Below are 20097 nucleotides of genomic sequence, written 5' to 3'. Positions count from 1 at the left end.
GTTTTTGTTTGTCCCCCAGGGTCAGCTGGCAGTGTCCCTCACAAATGTACCAGCACCAAGCACCGCATCATCTCTCCAAAAGTGGAGCCTCGACTCTGCCCATTCCCTGCCCTTACAGAGGTGCAGAACATCTCGTCAACCTCTGCTGAGCCTGACCAGGGAAAGGAACGGAGGCCTGGCCAAAAGGGAAACAAGACGCCTATGGCCAATGACCCCAGCTCCTCACATTCCTTCTCAGACCTTCCAGACACCACTCAGACTTCACCGCCACTGACACTTACCAACGGTTTCTATGCTGACCGCGAGCTGGCCGGAGTCACCATAACGACCACTCCTGGGGTACCAGGGATTAGCGCTGTGCTTGTGATGACGGGCATAGCTGAAAAACCCCTAGCATTGACACCAAGTCAACACCTGATGCCAGGCGACACTGCGAGCCAACCTGCCACAGTCCCGGTTGGCATTTCCTTGTTGCCTTCTCCAGTGGAGAGACTCTTACTGTCTTCTTCACATAGCCTGGAGGTAGCAATGGACTCTGCCCCGGGGGGCAGCAATGGAACGTTTGACCCTGACTCCTTCCTCAACAGCCCTAAAGAAGGACAGACTTATGGAGGAGCAGCAAAGACAGATGACTTCAAGTCTGAGACATCCGATGGAGGGATGGTGGGCAGTCAGGTGGCAGCTTATGTGGAAGAAGACGAGCTGTTGCCAAATGGTGAAATGGTAACCAGCGTAAAGGAGGAGACGGCCAATGTGAAGAAGACAAGAGTGGAGCAGGAGCCTAACAATGTGAAGGAGGAGGCCAGCCGGGGGTCAGAGGTTGAGATGGAGGACACCAGGGAAGGGCAGGTCAGCTCCAGCGACGAAGTGAATGCAGACGTTGTCTCCTCAGGAGAAGTGCAGGAAGACTCTGACGCCCCCAGCACCCACATGAACGACTTGTACTCCATCATCCAGAATGACCTGAGCTCATCGTCTGGAGCCTCCAGCGTCCACATGGAACTCTCAGCCGAAAACTTCAACATCTCCTTCGACAGTCAGTTTCCAGACCTTATCTCTGACCTCATGACTGAAGAAGCCGCTCCTGGAGGTTACGAACAGTTCGGAGATCCCCAGACGACTTCTTCACCTGTCCAGGCAATGTATGGACCCCCACAGCAGCAACAGCACCAGCCCATGAGTGGGAACACGCCCGGCATTACCGATCCTTTCCCTGAGGCGGGAGATGGGGCCACAGGGCTTGTCGGAATCACAGACTTCTCTCCAGAATGGTCCTACCCAGAGGTAAGGTGTTCAGCCTCTCCCGCCTGCTAAAAATGTGCTGGTGTTAGATCTTAGCTGACTATATGTAAAAAATGGTGTCCACTGGAGCCACTCATCTCCGTCATGACTGACAGTGCAGGAGCTGCTGATCTCCGTCATGACTGACAGTGCTGGAGCCGCTGGTCTCCGTCATGACTGACGGTGCTGGAGCCGCTGGTCTCCATCATGATTGACAGTGCAGGAGCCGCTGATCTCCGTCATGACTGACAGTGCAGGAGCTGCTGATCTCCGTCATGACTGACACTGCAGGAGCCGCTGGTCTCCGTCATGATTGACAGTGCTGGAGCCGCTGGTCTCCGTCATGATTGACAGTGCAGGAGCCGCTGATCTCCGTCATGATTGACAGTGCTGGAGCCGCTGGTCTCCGTCATGATTGACAGTGCAGGAGCCGCTGGTCTCCATCATGACTGACAGTGCAGGAGCCGCTGATCTCCGTCATGACTGACAGTGCAGGAGCTGCTGATCTCCGTCATGACTGACACTGCAGGAGCCGCTGATCTCCGTCATGATTGACAGTGCTGGAGCCGCTGGTCTCCATCATGATTGACAGTGCAGGAGCCGCTGATCTCCGTCATAATTGACAGTGCTGGAGCCGCTGGTCTCCGTCATGATTGACAGTGCTGGAGCCGCTGGTCTCCGTCATGATTGACAGTGCTGGAGCCGCTGGTCTCCATCATGACTGACAGTGCAGGAGCCGCTGATCTCCATCATGACTGACAGTGCAGGAGCTGCTGATCTCCGTCATGACTGACACTGCAGGAGCCGCTGATCTCCGTCATGATTGACAGTGCTGGAGCCGCTGGTCTCCATCATGATTGACAGTGCAGGAGCCGCTGATCTCCGTCATAATTGACAGTGCTGGAGCCGCTGGTCTCCGTCATGATTGACAGTGCTGGAGCCGCTGGTCTCCGTCATGATTGACAGTGCTGGAGCCGCTGGTCTCCATCATGACTGACAGTGCAGGAGCCGCTGATCTCCGTCATGACTGACAGTGCAGGAGCTGCTGATCTTCGTCATGACTGACAGTGCTGGAGCTGCTGGTCTCCATCATGACTGACAGTGCTGGAGCCGCTGGTCTCCATCATGACTGACAGTGCAGGAGCTGCTGATCTCCGTCATGACTGACAGTGCAGGAGCTGCTGATCTCCGTCATGACTGACAGTGCAGGAGCTGCTGATCTTCGTCATGACTGACAGTGCTGGAGCCGCTGGTCTCCATCATGACTGACAGTGCTAGAGCCGCTGGTCTCCATCATGAGTGACAGTGCTGGAGCCTCTGGTCTCCATCACGACTGACAGTGCTGGAGCCGCTGATCTCCATAATGACTGACAGTGCTGGAGCCGCTGGTCTCCATCACGACTGACAGTGCTGGAGCCGCTGGTCTCCATCACGACTGACAGTGCTGGAGCCGCTGGTCTCCATCATGATTGACTGCTTCCTATAGGCTTGCAGGAATCTCAGGATGGCCATGTTTTCATCCCCTCCCTCTAAAGTCCTTGGGATATTCTGAACCACTGACTGTCCACGTGGTCACGGTTGACTTCTGGTGGTTCTGCTGCCATTCCATGGTCGTGGTCACCTTACACCCTCGTGGTCTGGTACATGTTGCACAATACTGTGAGGAAGATTGTTTCCTGTCACTATATACCTGCTACATTGCACCCGTCTCGCTGCCAATTCTGCATTCAGACGATTACCAGGGCACCCAGTGATACCATCGATGATTCCTGCGCAGACGAGGCTTGGGGCACACAGAGGAGACGTGACCGGTGCAATCTCAGCTTGTCTAGGTGTGTGCAGATCTCTGGAAACATCCTTTTATCCACAGGATAGAAGATGAGTGCGGTGGCCTCGCTCCTGGGAACCCCCTCTGATTTTGAGATCGGGGTCCCAGGCCACGATGTGAATTGAGTGACAAGTTACATACGTCCCCTGCCGCTGCATTCATTCTCGATGGGTACAATGCTAGGCTATGCTAGCGGTCAGATCCGTTTAGGGGGATCAGCTTCTAACCAGAGACATGGACTCCTGTGAGGAGCGGCCTTCACGTCCTCCAGCACAGATGACGTTCAGATCAGATCTGGGAATCTTTGTCATGTTCCTCATTCCATTGTGGTCGGAGCATGATCCTGCTTAAAGGGGGCACTGCCATTAGGGGGCACCATGAAGGGGAGGGTACTTGTCTGTACAGTGCTAGGTAAGGGGTAGGTGCCCCCGCCGCCTTGTCCCTGCATTGTTGCTGAGTGCAGTGCTCCCGTCATACCTGCAGAGGGGGCCGTTCACTGTCATGGTCCTGCATTGTACTGCGGCTCTCCTATCATTGGAGGGACAATCTTAGGTTGCTGCGGTCAGTCTTATTTATATCAGTAGTATGATAAGCCGTGCAGCTGGCGATGGAGGCCGTGCCCCTGGTGCGGCTCCATCTTCTTGGAGGGACATCAAGCAGAAACCTGGCACAGGTTGGGGAAAGATTCCTGCCCGGGGACAAGCTGGTATTGTTCTAGATGTGACACGTGTGTATGAGGAGGTGCCCCGTGAGTATAAGGGGCACTCCGGCCCCTGATGGTTTCTTCTCTTACACTGGACAGGACCATCCTGCGCCACCGGTAAATACGGCGTCTTTCTCTCTTCTGCTCAGGGTGGAGTTAAGATTCTCATCACCGGCCCGTGGCTGGAGGACACCGATGCCTACTCCTGCATATTTGATCATGTGACTGTGCCAGCCTCGCTCATCCAATCCGGAGTCTTACGATGCTACTGCCCAGGTGAGGAGACGCTCGGCTATGTTCGCTAGATTCCTGTCTGTCTCATTTCCATGCAGTGTGACTTACCTTCACCCCCATTGATGTGATTGCAGCGCATGAGGCCGGCCTGGTCGCCCTGCAGGTCGTACAGCGCCAGCAGATCATCTCGCACTCCGTCATCTTCGAGTACAGGGCAAGGAACTTCTTGTCACTGCCCAGCACCCAGCTCGACTGGCTGTCCCTGGATGGTAAGTGGTGCCGTCTACTCTGTAATGGGGGCCACCTATGTCCTGTATTATCTGTGCATCGGGGGGACGCATGGGGAAGACAAGTGACAACTGCCTCCAGCACAGTATTCCTGCACAGCAGTGGTTGTCAGCACCGTCAGCCATCGTCTTCTATTACTGCCTCCAGCACAGTATTCCTGCACAGCAGTGGTTGTCAGTACCGTCAGCCATTGTCTTCTATTACTGCCTCCAGCACAGTATTCCTGCACAGCAGTGGTTGTCAGCACCGTCAGCCATCGTCTTCTATTACTGCCTCCAGCACAGTATTCCTGCACAGCAGTGGTTGTCAGCACCGTCAGCCATTGTCTTCTATTACTGCCTCCAGCACAGTATTCCTGCACAGCAGTGGTTGTCAGCACCGTCAGCCATCGTCTTCTATTACTGCCTCCAGCACAGTATTCCTTCACAGCAGTGGTTGTCAGCACCGTCAGCCATCGTCTTCTATTACTGCCTCCAGCACAGTATTCCTGCACAGCAGTGGTTGTCAGCACCGTCAGCCATTGTCTTCTATTACTGCCTCCAGCACAGTATTCCTGCACAGCAGTGGTTGTCAGCACCGTCAGCCATCGTCTTCTATTACTGCCTCCAGCACAGTATTCCTGCACAGCAGTGGTTGTCAGCACCGTCAGCCATCGTCTTCTATTACTGCCTCCAGCACAGTATTCCTGCACAGCAGTGGTTGTCAGCACCGTCAGCCATTGTCTTCTATTACTGCCTCCAGCACAGTATTCCTGCACAGCAGTGGTTGTCAGCACCGTCAGCCATCGTCTTCTATTACTGCCTCCAGCACAGTATTCCTGCACAGCAGTGGTTGTCAGCACCGTCAGCCATCGTCTTCTATTACTGCCTCCAGCACAGTATTCCTGCACAGCAGTGGTTGTCAGCACCGTCAGCCATTGTCTTCTATTACTGCCTCCAGCACAGTATTCCTGCACAGCAGTGGTTGTCAGCACCGTCAGCCATTGTCTTCTATTACTGCCTCCAGCACAGTATTCCTGCACAGCAGTGGTTGTCAGCACCGTCAGCCATTGTCTTCTATTACTGCCTCCAGCACAGTATTCCTGCACAGCAGTGGTTGTCAGCACCGTCAGCCATCGTCTTCTATTACTGCCTCCAGCACAGTATTCCTGCACAGCAGTGGTTGTCAGCACCGTCAGCCATCGTCTTCTATTACTGCCTCCAGCACAGTATTCCTGCACAGCAGTGGTTGTCAGCACCGTCAGCCATCGTCTTCTATTACTGCCTCCAGCACAGTATTCCTGCACAGCAGTGGTTGTCAGTACCGTCAGCCATTGTCTTCTATTACTGCCTCCAGCACAGTATTCCTGCACAGCAGTGGTTGTCAGCACCGTCAGCCATCGTCTTCTATTACTGCCTCCAGCACAGTATTCCTGCACAGCAGTGGTTGTCAGCACCGTCAGCCATTGTCTTCTATTACTGCCTCCAGCACAGTATTCCTGCACAGCAGTGGTTGTCAGCACCGTCAGCCATCGTCTTCTATTACTGCCTCCAGCACAGTATTCCTTCACAGCAGTGGTTGTCAGCACCGTCAGCCATTGTCTTCTATTACTGCCTCCAGCACAGTATTCCTGCACAGCAGTGGTTGTCAGCACCGTCAGCCATCGTCTTCTATTACTGCCTCCAGCACAGTATTCCTGCACAGCAGTGGTTGTCAGCACCGTCAGCCATCGTCTTCTATTACTGCCTCCAGCACAGTATTCCTGCACAGCAGTGGTTGTCAGCACCGTCAGCCATCGTCTTCTATTACTGCCTCCAGCACAGTATTCCTGCACAGCAGTGGTTGTCAGTACCGTCAGCCATTGTCTTCTGTTACTGCCTCCAGCACAGTATTCCTGCACAGCAGTGGTTGTCAGCACCGTCAGCCATCGTCTTCTATTACTGCCTCCAGCACAGTATTCCTGCACAGCAGTGGTTGTCAGCACCGTCAGCCATTGTCTTCTATTACTGCCTCCAGCACAGTATTCCTGCACAGCAGTGGTTGTCAGCACCGTCAGCCATCGTCTTCTATTACTGCCTCCAGCACAGTATTCCTGCACAGCAGTGGTTGTCAGCACCGTCAGCCATTGTCTTCTGTTACTGCCTCCAGCACAGTATTCCTGCACAGCAGTGGTTGTCAGCACCGTCAGCCATTGTCTTCTGTTACTGCCTCCAGCACAGTATTCCTGCACAGCAGTGGTTGTCAGCACCGTCAGCCATTGTCTTCTATTACTGCCCCAGAGACGAGAAGTGAATTCGTTATACGTAGTCCGCTAATAAACCTCCAGCTACACAGAGCGGAAATGGCGGTGAGAGGCTCCTGAGGCACAGGGTATGTCCAGTACGTCAATGAGAGGATCCTGAGGCACAGGGTATACAGCACCTCAGAGCAGAAGTCGGGATGAGAGGATCCTGAGGCACGGGGTATACAGCACCTCAGAGCAGAAGTCGGGATGAGAGGATCCTGAGGCACAGTGTATACAGCACCTCAATGAGAGGATCCTGAGGCACAGTGTATACAGCACCTCAGCGCAGAAGTCAGGGTGAGAGGATCCTGAGGCACAGGGTATACAGCACCTCAGTGCAGAAGTCGGGATGAGAGGATCCTGAGGCACAGGGTATACAGCACCTCAGTGCAGAAGTCGGGATGAGAGGATCCTGAGGCACAGTGTATACAGCACCTCAGTGCAGAAGTCGGGATGAGAGGATCCTGAGGCACAGGGTATACGGCGCCTCAGTGCAGAAGTCGGGATGAGAGGATCCTGAGGCACAGTGTATACAGCACCTCAATGAGAGGATCCTGAGGCACAGTGTATACAGCACCTCAGAGCAGAAGTCAGGGTGAGAGGATCCTGAGGCACAGTGTATACAGCGCCTCAGAGCAGAAGTCGGGATGAGAGGATCCTGAGGCACGGGGTATACAGCACCTCAGTGCAGAAGTCGGGATGAGAGGATCCTGAGGCACAGGGTATACAGCACCTCAATGAGAGGATCCTGAGGCACAGTGTATACAGCACCTCAGTGCAGAAGTCGGGATGAGAGGATCCTGAGGCACAGGGTAAACAACGCCTCAGTAGAGGGTGATCTCGTTGCCAGGGTTGAAGCTTGGTGAGGAGTCTCCTGGCGGAGCGGTGACCGCAGCGTTCCCGTCTGTTGGCGATTTATCTTCTACGCGGGGTGTTTGGCGCTCGCTGTTGGTGTCCAGCCGTATACGGGCAGGCTTATAGAATGCGCTGCTCCTGAGGGCGGGCATTGTGTGCGGGGTTATTGCTGGGGACAGGTGCTCGCACTCATGTAGACCTGCACAGTGCATCTTAATGCCAGGCCCTGCTGCTGGTGCCAGGCCCGCGGCGCCGCGCCATCAGAGGTGGCAGGAACCTCCTTTTCTATTTTCGTCCTCCATCTTTCAGCACCCGCCAGCAACCTGAATCCCACCCTGGACTATGTTGTTATCTGTGGAAGGACACCGTGACGCTGGTGACATACTTACCATTCCCGCCGCAGCGTGACACGGGCACAGGACAGCCCGCGCTCTAGAAAGCAGCTGGCATCAACTTGCAGGCCTTCTAAAGAGGAGGAGGGGGCGACACCTGTGACCCTGTTATAGAAAGTCCTCAGTGTCCTCTGCTGGAGCCCAGTACATTAACCTGTTCTGTGCTGGTATCACCCTGCAGGGGGCAGGCTCATAGCTCCCTTCTATATCACCCTGCAGGAGGAGGGGCAGGCTCATAGCTCTCTTCTGTCTGTATCACCCTGCAGGAGGAGGGGCAGGCTCATAGCTCTCTTCTGTCTGTATCACCCTGCAGGAGGAGGGGCAGGCTCATAGCTCTCTTCTGTCTGTATCACCCTGCAGGAGGAGGGGCAGGCTCATAGCTCTCTTCTGTCTGTATCACCCTGCAGGAGGAGGGGCAGGCTCATAGCTCTCTTCTGTCTGTATCACCCTGCAGGAGGAGGGGCAGGCTCATAGCTCTCTTCTGTCTGTATCACCCTGCAGGGGGAGGGGCAGGCTCATAGCTCTCCTCTGTCTGTATCACCCTGCAGGGGGAGGGGCAGGCTCATAGCTCTCTTCTGTCTGTATCACCCTGCAGGAGGAGGGGCAGGCTCATAGCTCTCTTCTGTCTGTATCACCCTGCAGGAGGAGTGGCAGGCTCATAGTTCTCTTCTGTCTGTATCACCCTGCAGGGGGCGGGGCAGGCTCATAGCTCTCTTCTGTCTGTATCACCCTGCAGGAGGAGGGGCAGGCTCATAGCTCTCTTCTGTCTGTATCACCCTGCAGGAGGAGTGGCAGGCTCATAGTTCTCTTCTGTCTGTATCACCCTGCAGGGGGCGGGGCAGGCTCATAGCTCTCTTCTGTCTGTATCACCCTGCAGGAGGAGGGGCAGGCTCATAGCTCTCTTCTGTCTGTATCACCCTGCAGGAGGAGGGGCAGGCTCATAGCTCTCTTCTGTATCACCCTGCAGGAGGAGGGGCAGGCTCATAGCTCTCTTCTGTATCACCCTGCAGGAGGAGGGGCAGGCTCATAGCTCTCTTCTATATCACCCTGCAGGGGGTGGGGCATGCTCATAGCTCTCTTCTATATCACCCTGCAGGGGGCGGGGCATGCTCATAGCTCTCTTCTGTCTGTGTCGCCCTGCAGGAGGAGGGGCAGGCTCATATCTCTCTTCTGTCTGTATCACCCTGCAGGGGGAGGGGCAGGCTCATAGCTCCCCTCTGTCTGTATCACCCTGCAGGAGGAGGGGCAGGCTCATAGCTCTCTTCTGTCTGTATCACCCTGCAGGAGGAGGGGCAGGCTCATAGCTCTCTTCTGTCTGTATCACCCTGCAGGGGGAGGGGCAGGCTCATAGCTCTCTTCTGTCTGTATCACCCTGCAGGGGGAGGGGCAGGCTCATAGCTCTCTTCTGTCTGTATCACCCTGCAGGAGGAGGGGCAGGCTCATAGCTCTCTTCTGTCTGTATCACCCTGCAGGGGGCGGGGCAGGCTCATAGCTCTCTTCTGTCTGTATCACCCTGCAGGAGGAGGGGCAGGCTCATAGCTCTCCTCTGTCTGTATCACCCTGCAGGAGGAGGGGCAGGCTCATAGCTCTCTTCTGTCTGTATCACCCTGCAGGAGGAGGGGCAGGCTCATAGCTCTCTTCTGTCTGTATCACCCTGCAGGAGGAGGGGCAGGCTCATAGCTCTCTTCTGTATCACCCTGCAGGAGGAGGGGCAGGCTCATAGCTCTCTTCTGTATCACCCTGCAGGAGGAGGGGCAGGCTCATAGCTCTCTTCTATATCACCCTGCAGGGGGTGGGGCATGCTCATAGCTCTCTTCTATATCACCCTGCAGGGGGCGGGGCATGCTCATAGCTCTCTTCTGTCTGTGTCGCCCTGCAGGAGGAGGGGCAGGCTCAGAGCTCTCTTCTGTCTGTATCACCCTGCAGGAGGAGGGGCAGGCTCATAGCTCCCCTCTGTCTGTATCACCCTGCAGGAGGAGGGGCAGGCTCATAGCTCTCTTCTGTCTGTATCACCCTGCAGGAGGAGGGGCAGGCTCATAGCTCTCTTCTGTCTGTATCACCCTGCAGGGGGAGGGGCAGGCTCATAGCTCTCTTCTGTCTGTATCACCCTGCAGGGGGAGGGGCAGGCTCATAGCTCTCTTCTGTCTGTATCACCCTGCAGGAGGAGGGGCAGGCTCATAGCTTTCTTCTGTATCACCCTGCAGGAGGAGGGGCAGGCTCATAGCTATCTTCTGTCTGTATCACCCTGCAGGAGGAGGGGCAGGCTCATAGCTCTCTTCTGTCTGTATCACCCTGCAGGAGGAGGGGCAGGCTCATAGCTCTCTTCTGTCTGTATCACCCTGCAGGAGGAGGGGCAGGCTCATAGCTCTCTTCTGTCTGTATCACCCTGCAGGAGGAGGGGCAGGCTCATAGCTCTCTTCTGTCTGTATCACCCTGCAGGAGGAGGGGCAGGCTCATAGCTCTCTCTGCAGGGTTCGGACATGTTTGCACAGGGCAGTGATGTGACCCCCTCCTCTGACACTAGAGCCCCTCTCTCTCTCTCTCTCTCTCTCTCTCTCTCTATTAATCTGATCTTCTTAAATGATTGTGTGAAGCTCCAGTGAGTGAGAGATTTTCAGAAGGAGGGGGGGGGGGGGGCGTAGGGCTCGTTACTGGCTAATTTATAGCTGGTCAGACATGCTGTTCATTTAACCCCTTCTTGAATCACAGAGCTGGAGTTCCCCGTCCATATATTTGCTATTACTGCTGTGCTGAACTTTCTGCCCTTTTTTAGTGAAGTGACGCAAGTGTCAGTATATGACGGTCTGATAACTGAGAATTAAAGGGGTTGTCTAAAATAATTGACACCTGCTGAAAAACTTCCAGCACACAATCGCATCGCTCACAGCGTGACGGTTTGGTCACAGGTCAGTTTGGGACATGTTCTCTCTTCGCTTTCACTACATCTCTAAGAATAATTAACCGTTGATTCTCTAACTAGAAAATTCGGCAAATCTGTTGACCAGTCTGGCCATTGTACATGTGTATGAAGGTTGGTGGCGGACAGTGATGAACAACCACCATCATTGTCTTTCCTGCTGAGACCTGCTCACTTTCTACCACTGCAGCCAAAATGAAATCATTACTTGGTGCCCCACAGAAGGCTGTAGGACTATGGTGTTTTCTGGGAGTGTTGCAGTTTGGTTGTATATGTGAAAGTCTCTGGAGTTGGCAGGTAGTAGTGTAGTGTGGTGGTGAGATGACATTTAATGTTTACGTGTATTGGTTGTGCATGATCGGATTTAGCTTTTACCCATCCAGGTAATGGTGTAATTAGTTTGGGTGTACAGAGCACTGTGATGCTGGCAGGTACTGGTGTAGTATGGATGTGTGTATGGAGCACTGTGATGTTGGCAGGTACTGGTGTAGTATGGATGTGTGTATGGAGCACTGTGATGTTGACAGGTACTGGTGTAGTCTGGATGTGTGTATGGAGCGCTGTGATGTTGACAGGTACTGGTGTAGTCTGGATGTGTGTATGGAGCGCTGTGATGCTGGCAGGTACTGGTGTAGTATGGATGTGTGTATGGAGCGCTGTGATGCTGGCAGGTACTGGTGTAGTATGGATGTGTGTATGGAGCGCTGTGATGTTGACAGGTACTGGTGTAGTCTGGATGTGTGTATGGAGCGCTGTGATGCTGGCAGGTACTGGTGTAGTATGGATGTGTGTATGGAGCGCTGTGATGCTGGCAGGTACTGGTGTAGTATGGATGTGTGTATGGAGCGCTGTGATGCTGGCAGGTACTGGTGTAGTATGGATGTGTGTATGGAGCACTGTGATGCTGGCAGGTACTGGTGTAGTATGGATGTGTGTATGGAGCACTGTGATGCTGGCAGGTACTGGTGTAGTCTGGATGTGTGTATGGAGCGCTGTGATGTTGGCAGGTACTGGTGTAGTCTGGATGTCTGTATGGAGCGCTGTGATGTTGGCAGGTACTGGTGTAGTCTGGATGTGTGTATGGAGCGCTGTGATGTTGGCAAGTACTGGTGTAGTCTGAATGTGTGTATGGAGAGCTGTGATGCTGGCAGGTACTGGTGTAGTCTGGATGTCTGTATGGAGCACTGTGATGTTGGCAAGTACTGGTGTAGTATGGATGTGTGTATGGAGAGCGCTGTGATGTTGACAGGTACTGGTGTAGTCTGGATGTCTGTATGGAGCGCTGTGATGTTGGCAAGTACTGGTGTAGTCTGGATGTGTGTATGGAGCGCTGTGATGTTGACAGGTACTGGTGTAGTCTGGATGTGTGTATGGAGCACTGATGTTGGCAGGTACTGGTGTAGTCTGGATGTCTGTATGGAGCACTGTGATGTTGGCAAGTACTGGTGTAGTATGGATGTGTGTATGGAGCGCTGTGATGTTGGCAGGTACTGGTGTAGTCTGGATGTGTGTATGGAGAGCACTGTGATGTTGGCAGGTACAGGTGTAGTCTGGATGTGTGTATGGAGCGCTGTGATGTTGGCAGGTACAGGTGTAGTCTGGATGTGTGTATGGAGCGCTGTGATGTTGGCAGGTACTGGTGTAGTATGGATGTGTGTATGGAGCACTGTGATGTTGACGGGTACTGGTGTAGTATGGATGTGTGTATGGAGCACTGTGATGTTGGCAGGTACTGGTGTAGTCTGGATGTGTGTATGGAGCGCTGTGATGTTGACAGGTACTGGTGTAGTCTGGATGTGTGTATGGAGCGCTGTGATGTTGACAGGTACTGGTGTAGTATGGATGTGTGTATGGAGAGCACTGTGATGTTGACGGGTACTGGTGTAGTATGGATGTGTGTATGGAGCACTGTGATGTTGACAGGTACTGGTGTAGTCTGGATGTGTGTATGGAGCACTGTGATGTTGACAGGTACTGGTGTAGTATGGATGTGTGTATGGAGAGCACTGTGATGTTGACAGGTACTGGTGTAGTCTGGATGTGTGTATGGAGCACTGTGATGTTGACAGGTACTGGTGTAGTCTGGATTTCGGTTATCCTGCGATTAGAGTAGTGTCTCACGTCGCTCTGCTCCTCCGTCTTCGGCTGGAGACTCAATTCATCATTGTTAGAGACCGCTATTACAAGTCTTGTGGAGCTGTGCACACTGTCCAGATAATGTTACCCGTACATAGTGCAAGTAACCCAGCTTTACCAGGACCCTGAAAAGCAAATCTGCCTAGCTATGACACTATTTCGCATGTGTCATAGCTATTCAGCTATTCAAGTTATTCAGACAAAACCTCGCCCCCCTCCTCCTACTTCTCCTAGCTCATGTGCACTAGCATCAGAGGGGTAGAAGCCATGGCTGCAGCCTGAGAGAACAATGATCTGCTTTTGTAGTTTAGGTTTCCTGGTCTGCAATTATGATATCCGACGAACTAAGAGCAAATAACAGACACAAGGAGATTGTATTACATTTTGTTGGTTGTTCTTTTTTATGTTTAGATTCTGGCTTTAGTTGCCCTTTAAATACTTCTTTGTGCTGCTTGATTTCTGTATGTAGGTGTTGTGCGTGTCATCTGATTTTGTTGTATAGGACAGTATTTGGTTATATTTGTGTAGGCTGAGTTTTGGCAGTGCACTTTGCTTGAGTAAAGGAGTGTGATTGTTATACGTCTACATAACTATTATTAAGATGTGTGTAGTTTAGAAGATTTAGCAGTATCCAGGTAACTAGGCCATGTGTTTTTGAGATGTATCCAGGTAACAGTGTATAGTGTTGCTAGGATTCAGTACGTCCATTGTGTCCCGGTAACAGCGTTGTGTGGTATCCAGGCAATGTGCTAAGTGTGTGTTCTGCCTTGTAAAAGACTGTGGTGTGTCCAGGTGACTGTAGTTTGGTATCCCGGTAACAGCGTTGCTTAGTTATGTAACTGACTATACAGTCAGGTCCATAAATATTGGGACATGGACACAATTCTAACATGTTTGGCTCTATACACCACCACAATGGTTTTGAAATGAAACAGACAAGATGTGCTTTACCTGCAGACTGTCAGCTTTAATTTGAGGGGATTTACATCCAAATCAGGTGAACGGTGCAGGAATTACAGCAGTTTGCATATGTGCCTCCCACTTGTTAAGGGACCAAAAGTAATGGGACAATTGTCTTCTCAGCTGTTCCATGGCCAGGTGTGTGTTATTCCCTCATTATCCCAATTACAATCAGCAGATAAAAAGTCCAGAGTTCATTTCCAGTCTGCTATCTGCATTTGGAATCTGTTGCTGTCAACTCTCAAGATGATATCCAAAGAGCTGTCACTATCAGTGAAGCCATCATTAGGCTGAAAAAACACAACAAACCCATCAGAGAGATAGCAAAAACATTAGGCGCGGCCAAAACAACTGTTTGGAACATTCTTAAATAGAAGGACCGCACCGGTGAGCTCAGCAACACCAAAAGACCCGGAAGACCACGGAAAACAACTGTGGTGGATGACAGAAGAATTCTTTCCCTGGTGAAGAAAACGCCCTTCACAACAGTTGGCCAGATCAATAACACTCTCCAGGAGGTAGGTGTATGTGTGTCAAAGTCAACCATCAGGAGAAGACTTCACCAGAGTGAATACAGAAGGTTCACCACAAGATGTAAACCATTGGTGAGCCTCAAAAACAGGAAGGCCAGATTAGAGTTTGCCAAACGGCATCTAAAAAAGCCTTCACAGTTCTGGAACAACATCCTATGGACAGATGAGACCAAGATAAACTTGTACCAGAGTGATGGGAAGAGAAGAGTATGGAGAAGGAAAGGAGCTGCTCATGATCCTAAGCATACCACCTCATCAGTGAAGCATGGTGGTGGTAGTGTCATGGCGTGGGCATGTATGGCTGCCAATGGAACTGCTTCTCTTGTATTTATTGATGATGTGACTGCTGACAAAGCAGCAGGATGAATTCTGAAGTGTTTCAGGCAATATTATCTGCTCCTATTCAGCCAAATGCTTCAGAACTCATTGGACGGCGCTTCACAGTGCAGATGGACAATGACCCAAAGCATACCGCAAAAGCAACCAAAGAGTTTTCTAAGGGAAAGAAGTGGAATGTTCTGCAATGGCCGAGTCAATCACCGGACCTGAATCCGATTGAGCATTTCACTTGCTGAAGACAAAACTGAAGGGAAAATGCCCCAAGAACAAGCAGGAACTGAAGACAGTTGCAGTAGAGGCCTGGCAGAGCATCACCAGGGATGAAACCCAGCGTCTGGTGATGTCTATGCGTTCCAGACTTCAGGCTGTAATTGACTGCAAAGGATTTGTAACCAAGTATTAAAAAGGGAAAGTTTGATTTATGATTATTATTCTGTCCCATTACTTTTGGCCCCTTAACAAGTGGGAGGCACAGATGGAAACTGCTGTAATTCCTGCACCGTTCACCAGATTTGGATGTAAATCCCCTCAAAGTAAAGATGACAGTCTGCAGGTAAAGCACATCTTGTTTTTCATTCCAATCCATTGTGGTGGTGTATAGAGCCAGAAATGTTAGAATTGTGTCCATGTCCCAATATTTATGGACCTGACTCTCGGCCGCGGAACACGGCCGTGTGCATGAGGCCTTTGTTTTGTTTTTGTCCAGAAAACATGTGATTTGGTTGTGCGTAGGATTGTGTTGTCTGGTGTGGAATAATACCCTGACGTGAGTACTGTAATGACAGGCGTAAGTTTGAGCAGTCCTCTGGTCGGAGTGTAGCTTGTCTGGGATAATCAGCTTGGTCTGATTACTGGGTTTCCAGGTAAATCCGTCACCGCTTGTTACTAAGGATTATGGTGGCTTTTGTCGGCTACACAGATGACATATCAGTTACATGTAGAACATGAGCACCATCTGTAATAAAGGGCAGAAATACCTTGTAGTTGGTGTCGTGTGATGGAGAATTTTGTAGAGGATTGTATTGAGATTGTTGTGCATTCCCATATCAGTTTAGCATGGTTCTTTATTTCGTGTCTTCACAGGTAAGGCTACTTTCACACTAGCGTTCAGAGCGGGTCCGTCTGATGTCTTCTCAGACGGATCCGCTCCTTAATGCAGACGTTTGTATCCGTTCAGAACGGATCCGTCTGCTTTATAGTTTGAAAAAAAAACTAAGTCTGAAAGTAGCCTGAACGGATCCGTCCAGACTTTACATTGAAAGTCAATGGGGGACGGATCCGTTTGAAAATTGAGCCATATGGTGTCATCTTCAAGCGGATCCGTCCCCATTGACTTCCAATGTAAGTCTGGACGGATCCGCTCGCCTCCGCACGGCCAGGCGGACACCTCAACGCTGCTTGCAGCTCGCTGAGCGGAGCGGAGGCTGAACGCTGGCAGACTGATGCATTCTGAGCGGATCCGCGTCCACTGAGAATGCATTAGGGCTGGACGGTTGCGTTCGGGGCCGCTTGTGAGCCCCTACAAACGGTGCTCACGAGCGGACACCCGAACGCAGGTGTGAAAGTAGCCTAAGACTGTAGTCTCGTGTATGGGGTTGTGAGATGTTATTGTGTTGTATCTAGTTAATGTTAAGGTGGGTTATGACACTACAATGTACAGCCGATTGTCGGGAAGGAAGGAAGGAGGGGGGGTAGGCAGAATGGTATTGCGATTGCTTGTTCCCATACAGAATCATAGTTTTTGGTGAGCAGATCGCTGTTTAGATCGCACAATCTGCTGCCCAGAAACAATCATTGGTGTTCCTGCACGAGCGACCGGATCAACTGATGAACAAGTGTTTCACTTGTTCATTGGGTGATCAGCGGAACATTTAGAACGTCAGATTGTCGGGAACGAGCGTTCACAGTAACGTTTGTTCCCAATAATCTGCCAGATTGTCGGATAGTGTAAATCCACCTTTAGTCAGGTTGTGGATTGTAGAAGGCATGATAACAGTATAGTATGGCTGTGTGTTGTGTAGTGAATATCCAAGTAGCAGCATATAGTGTAGGGCAGGGCTGGCCAACCTGCGGCTCTCCAGCTGTTTTAAAACTACAACTCCCACCATGCCCTGCTGTAGGCTGATAGCTGTAGACAGACTGGGTATGCTGGGAGTTGTAGTTTTGCAACAGCTGGAGAGCCGAAGGTTGGCCATCCCTGGTGTAGGGATTGCGGAGGTAACAGTGTACTATTGCTATGTGTTGAGTAGATACTGTTGTATACCTAAGTAACAGTGGTGTACCGCTGTGGGTTGTGGAGGTAGTGTGAAAAAGTATCTAAGTAACAGTCTAGTGTGCCTGCGTGTTGTGTAGGGATTGTGGCGTACACAGGTAACGGTGTACTGTAAAAGTGTATACTGCAATGATTGAGGGGTGTCCATGTAATGGTGTAGAACAGCTGTGTATTGAATAGGGACTGTGGAGTACCCAAGTGACAGTGTAGTGTGCCTGCGTGTGCTGTATAAGGTTTTTCCATAGTATTTCATCCAGGTTCTGGTATTCTAGTTGTGCACAGTGTACAACATGTTATCAAGATTACAGTGTAGTGTGGCTGTGTGTTGTCTGCTTAAGTGTAGTGTAGAGCATTGTATCCAGGTTACAGTGTAGTGTGGCTGTGTTGTCTGGTTATGTATAGTGTACAGCATTGTATCCAGGTTACAGTGTAGTGTGGCTGTGTGTTGTCTGGTTATGTATAGTGTACAGCATTGTATCCAGGTTACAGTGTAGTGTGGCTGTGTTGTCTGGTTATGTGTAGTGTACTGCATTGTATCCAGGTTCCAGTGTAGTGTGGCTGTGTTGTCTGGTTATGTGTAGTGTACAGCATTGTATCCAGGTTACAGTGTAGTGTGGCTGTGTTGTCTGGTTATGTATAGTGTACAACATTGTATCCAGGTTACATTGTAGTATGGCTGCATGTTGTCTAGTTATGTGTAGTGTACAGCATTGTATTCAGGTTACAGTGTAGTGTGGCTGTTTTGTCTGGTTATGTATTGTGTACAGCAATGTATCTAGGTTACAGTGTAGTGTGGCTGTGTTGTCTGGTTATGTGTAGTGTACAGAATTGTATCCAGGCTGCAGTGTATCGTGGCTGTGTTGTCTGGTTATGTATAGTGTACAGCATTGTATCCAGGTTACATTGTAGTGTGGCTGCATGTTGTCTAGTTATGTATAGTGTACAGAATTGTATCCAGGTTACAGTGTAGTGTGACTGTGTTGTCTGTCTGGTTATGTTTAGTGTAGAGCATTGTATCCAGGTTACAGTGTAGTGTGGCTGTATGTTCTCTCGTTATGTATAGTGTACAGCATTGTATCCAGGTTACAGTGTAGTGTGGCTGTGTTGTCTGGTTATGTATACGGTGTGGCTGTGTGTTGTCTATATCCAGGTTACGGTGTGGCTGTGTGTTATCTGTATCCAGGTTACAGTGTGGCTGTGTGTTGTCTATATCCAGGTTACGGTGTGGCTGTGTGTTGTCTGTATCCAGGTTATGGTGTGGCTGTGTGTTGTCTATATCCAGGTTACGGTGTGGCTGTGTGTTGTCTATATCCAGGTTACGGTGTGGCTGTGTGTTGCCTATATCCAAGTTACGGTGTGGCTGTGTGTTGTCTATAATCAGGTTTCGGTGTGGCTCTGTGTTGTCTATATCCAGGTTACGGTGTGGCTGTGTGTTGTCTATATCCAGGTTACGGTGTGGCTGTGTGTTGCCTATATCCAAGTTACGGTGTGGCTGTGTGTTGTCTATAATCAGGTTTCGGTGTGGCTCTGTGTTGTCTATATCCAGGTTATGGTGTGGCTGTGTGTTGTCTATATCCAAGTTACGGTGTGGCTGTGTGTTGTCTATATCCAGGTTACGGTGTGGCTGTGTGTTATCTGTATCCAGGTTACGGTGTGGCTGTGTGTTGTCTGTATCCAGGTTACGGTGTGGCTGTGTGTTGTCTGTATCCAGGTTACGGTGTGGCTGTGTGTTGTCTGTATTCAGGTTACGGTGTGGCTGTGTGTTGTCTGTATCCAGGTTACGGTGTGGCTGTGTGTTGTCTGTATCCAGGTTTCGGTGTGGCTGTGTGTTGTCTGTATCCAGGTTTCGGTGTGGCTGTGTGTTGTCTGTATCCAGGTTTCGGTGTGGCTGTGTGTTATCTGTATCCAGGTTACGGTGTGGCTGTGTGTTGTCTGTATCCAGATTACGGTGTGGCTGTGTGTTGTCTGTATCCAGATTACGGTGTGGCTGTGTGTTGTCTGTATTCAGGTTACGGTGTGGCTGTGTGTTGTCTGTATCCAGGTTACGGTGTGGCTGTGTGTTGTCTGTATCCAGATTACGGTGTGGCTGTGTGTTGTCTGTATCCAGATTACGGTGTGGCTGTGTGTTGTCTGTATCCAGATTACGGTGTGGCTGTGTGTTGTCTGTATTCAGGTTACGGTGTGGCTGTGTGTTGTCTGTATTCAGGTTATGGTGTGGCTGTGTGTTGTCTGTATCCAGGTTACGGTGTGGCTGTGTGTTGTCTGTATCCAGATTAGGGTGTGGCTGTGTGTTGTCTGTATCCAGGTTACGGTGTGGCTGTGTGTTGTCTGTATCCAGGTTACGGTGTGGCTGTGTGTTGTCTGTATCCAGGTTACGGTGTGGCTGTGTGTTGTCTGTATCCAGGTTACGGTGTGGCTGTGTGTTGTCTGTATTCAGGTTATGGTGTGGCTGTGTGTTGTCTGTATCCAGGTTACGGTGTGGCTGTGTGTAGTCTGTATCCAGGTTACGGTGTGGCTGTGTGTTGTCTGTAATCAGGTTACGGTGTGGGTGGGTGTTGTCTATATACAGGTTACGGTGGGGCTGTGTGTTGTCTATATCCAGGTTACGTTGTGGCTGTTCGTTGTCTATATCTAGGTTACGGTGTGGCTGTGTGTTGTCTGTATCCAGGTTACGGTGTGGCTCTGTGTTGTCTGTATCCAGATTACGGTGTGGCTGTGTGTTGTCTATATCCAGGTTACGGTGTGGCTGTTCGTTGTCTATATCCAGGTTACGGTGTGGCTGTGTGTTGTCTGTATCCAGGTTACGGTGTGGCTGTGTGTTGTCTGTATCCAGGTTACGGTGTGGCTCTGTGTTGTCTATATCCAGATTACGGTGTGGCTGTGTGTTGTCTATATCCAGGTTACGGTGTGGCTGTTCGTTGTCTATATCCAGGTTACGGTGTGGCTGTGTGTTGTCTGTATCCAGGTTACGGTGTGGCTGTGTGTTGTCTGTATCCAGGTTACGGTGTGGCTGTGTGTTGTCTGTATCCAGGTTACGGTGTGGCTGTGTGTTGTCTGTATCCAGGTTACGGTGTGGCTGTGTGTTGTCTGTATCCA

General features: G+C 51.0%; 1 protein-coding gene across 22 annotated transcripts in view; it reads left to right on the top strand.

Annotated features, from left to right (window-relative positions):
• Positions 1 to 20097, top strand: part of CAMTA2 (calmodulin binding transcription activator 2) — a 113322-nt gene that overhangs the window by 55628 nt on the left and 37597 nt on the right. For all 22 annotated transcript variants that reach the window (XR_005775737.1, XR_005775734.1, XR_005775731.1 and 19 more), the window contains exons 9-11: positions 20 to 1284; positions 3962 to 4088; positions 4181 to 4315. Coding sequence is in view for 2 of the 22 variants with exons in the window: in XM_040415318.1 (XP_040271252.1) it covers positions 20 to 1284; positions 3962 to 4088; positions 4181 to 4315 (1527 nt within the window). In the remaining 20 variants the exon portion in view is untranslated. The remainder of the gene's footprint in view (positions 1 to 19; positions 1285 to 3961; positions 4089 to 4180; positions 4316 to 20097) is intronic.

This window comes from Bufo bufo, chromosome 1, assembly GCF_905171765.1.
Source record: "Bufo bufo chromosome 1, aBufBuf1.1, whole genome shotgun sequence".
NCBI classification, from domain to species: Eukaryota; Metazoa; Chordata; class Amphibia; order Anura; family Bufonidae; genus Bufo; species Bufo bufo.
This window is presented reverse-complemented; position numbering and strand designations above follow the sequence as displayed.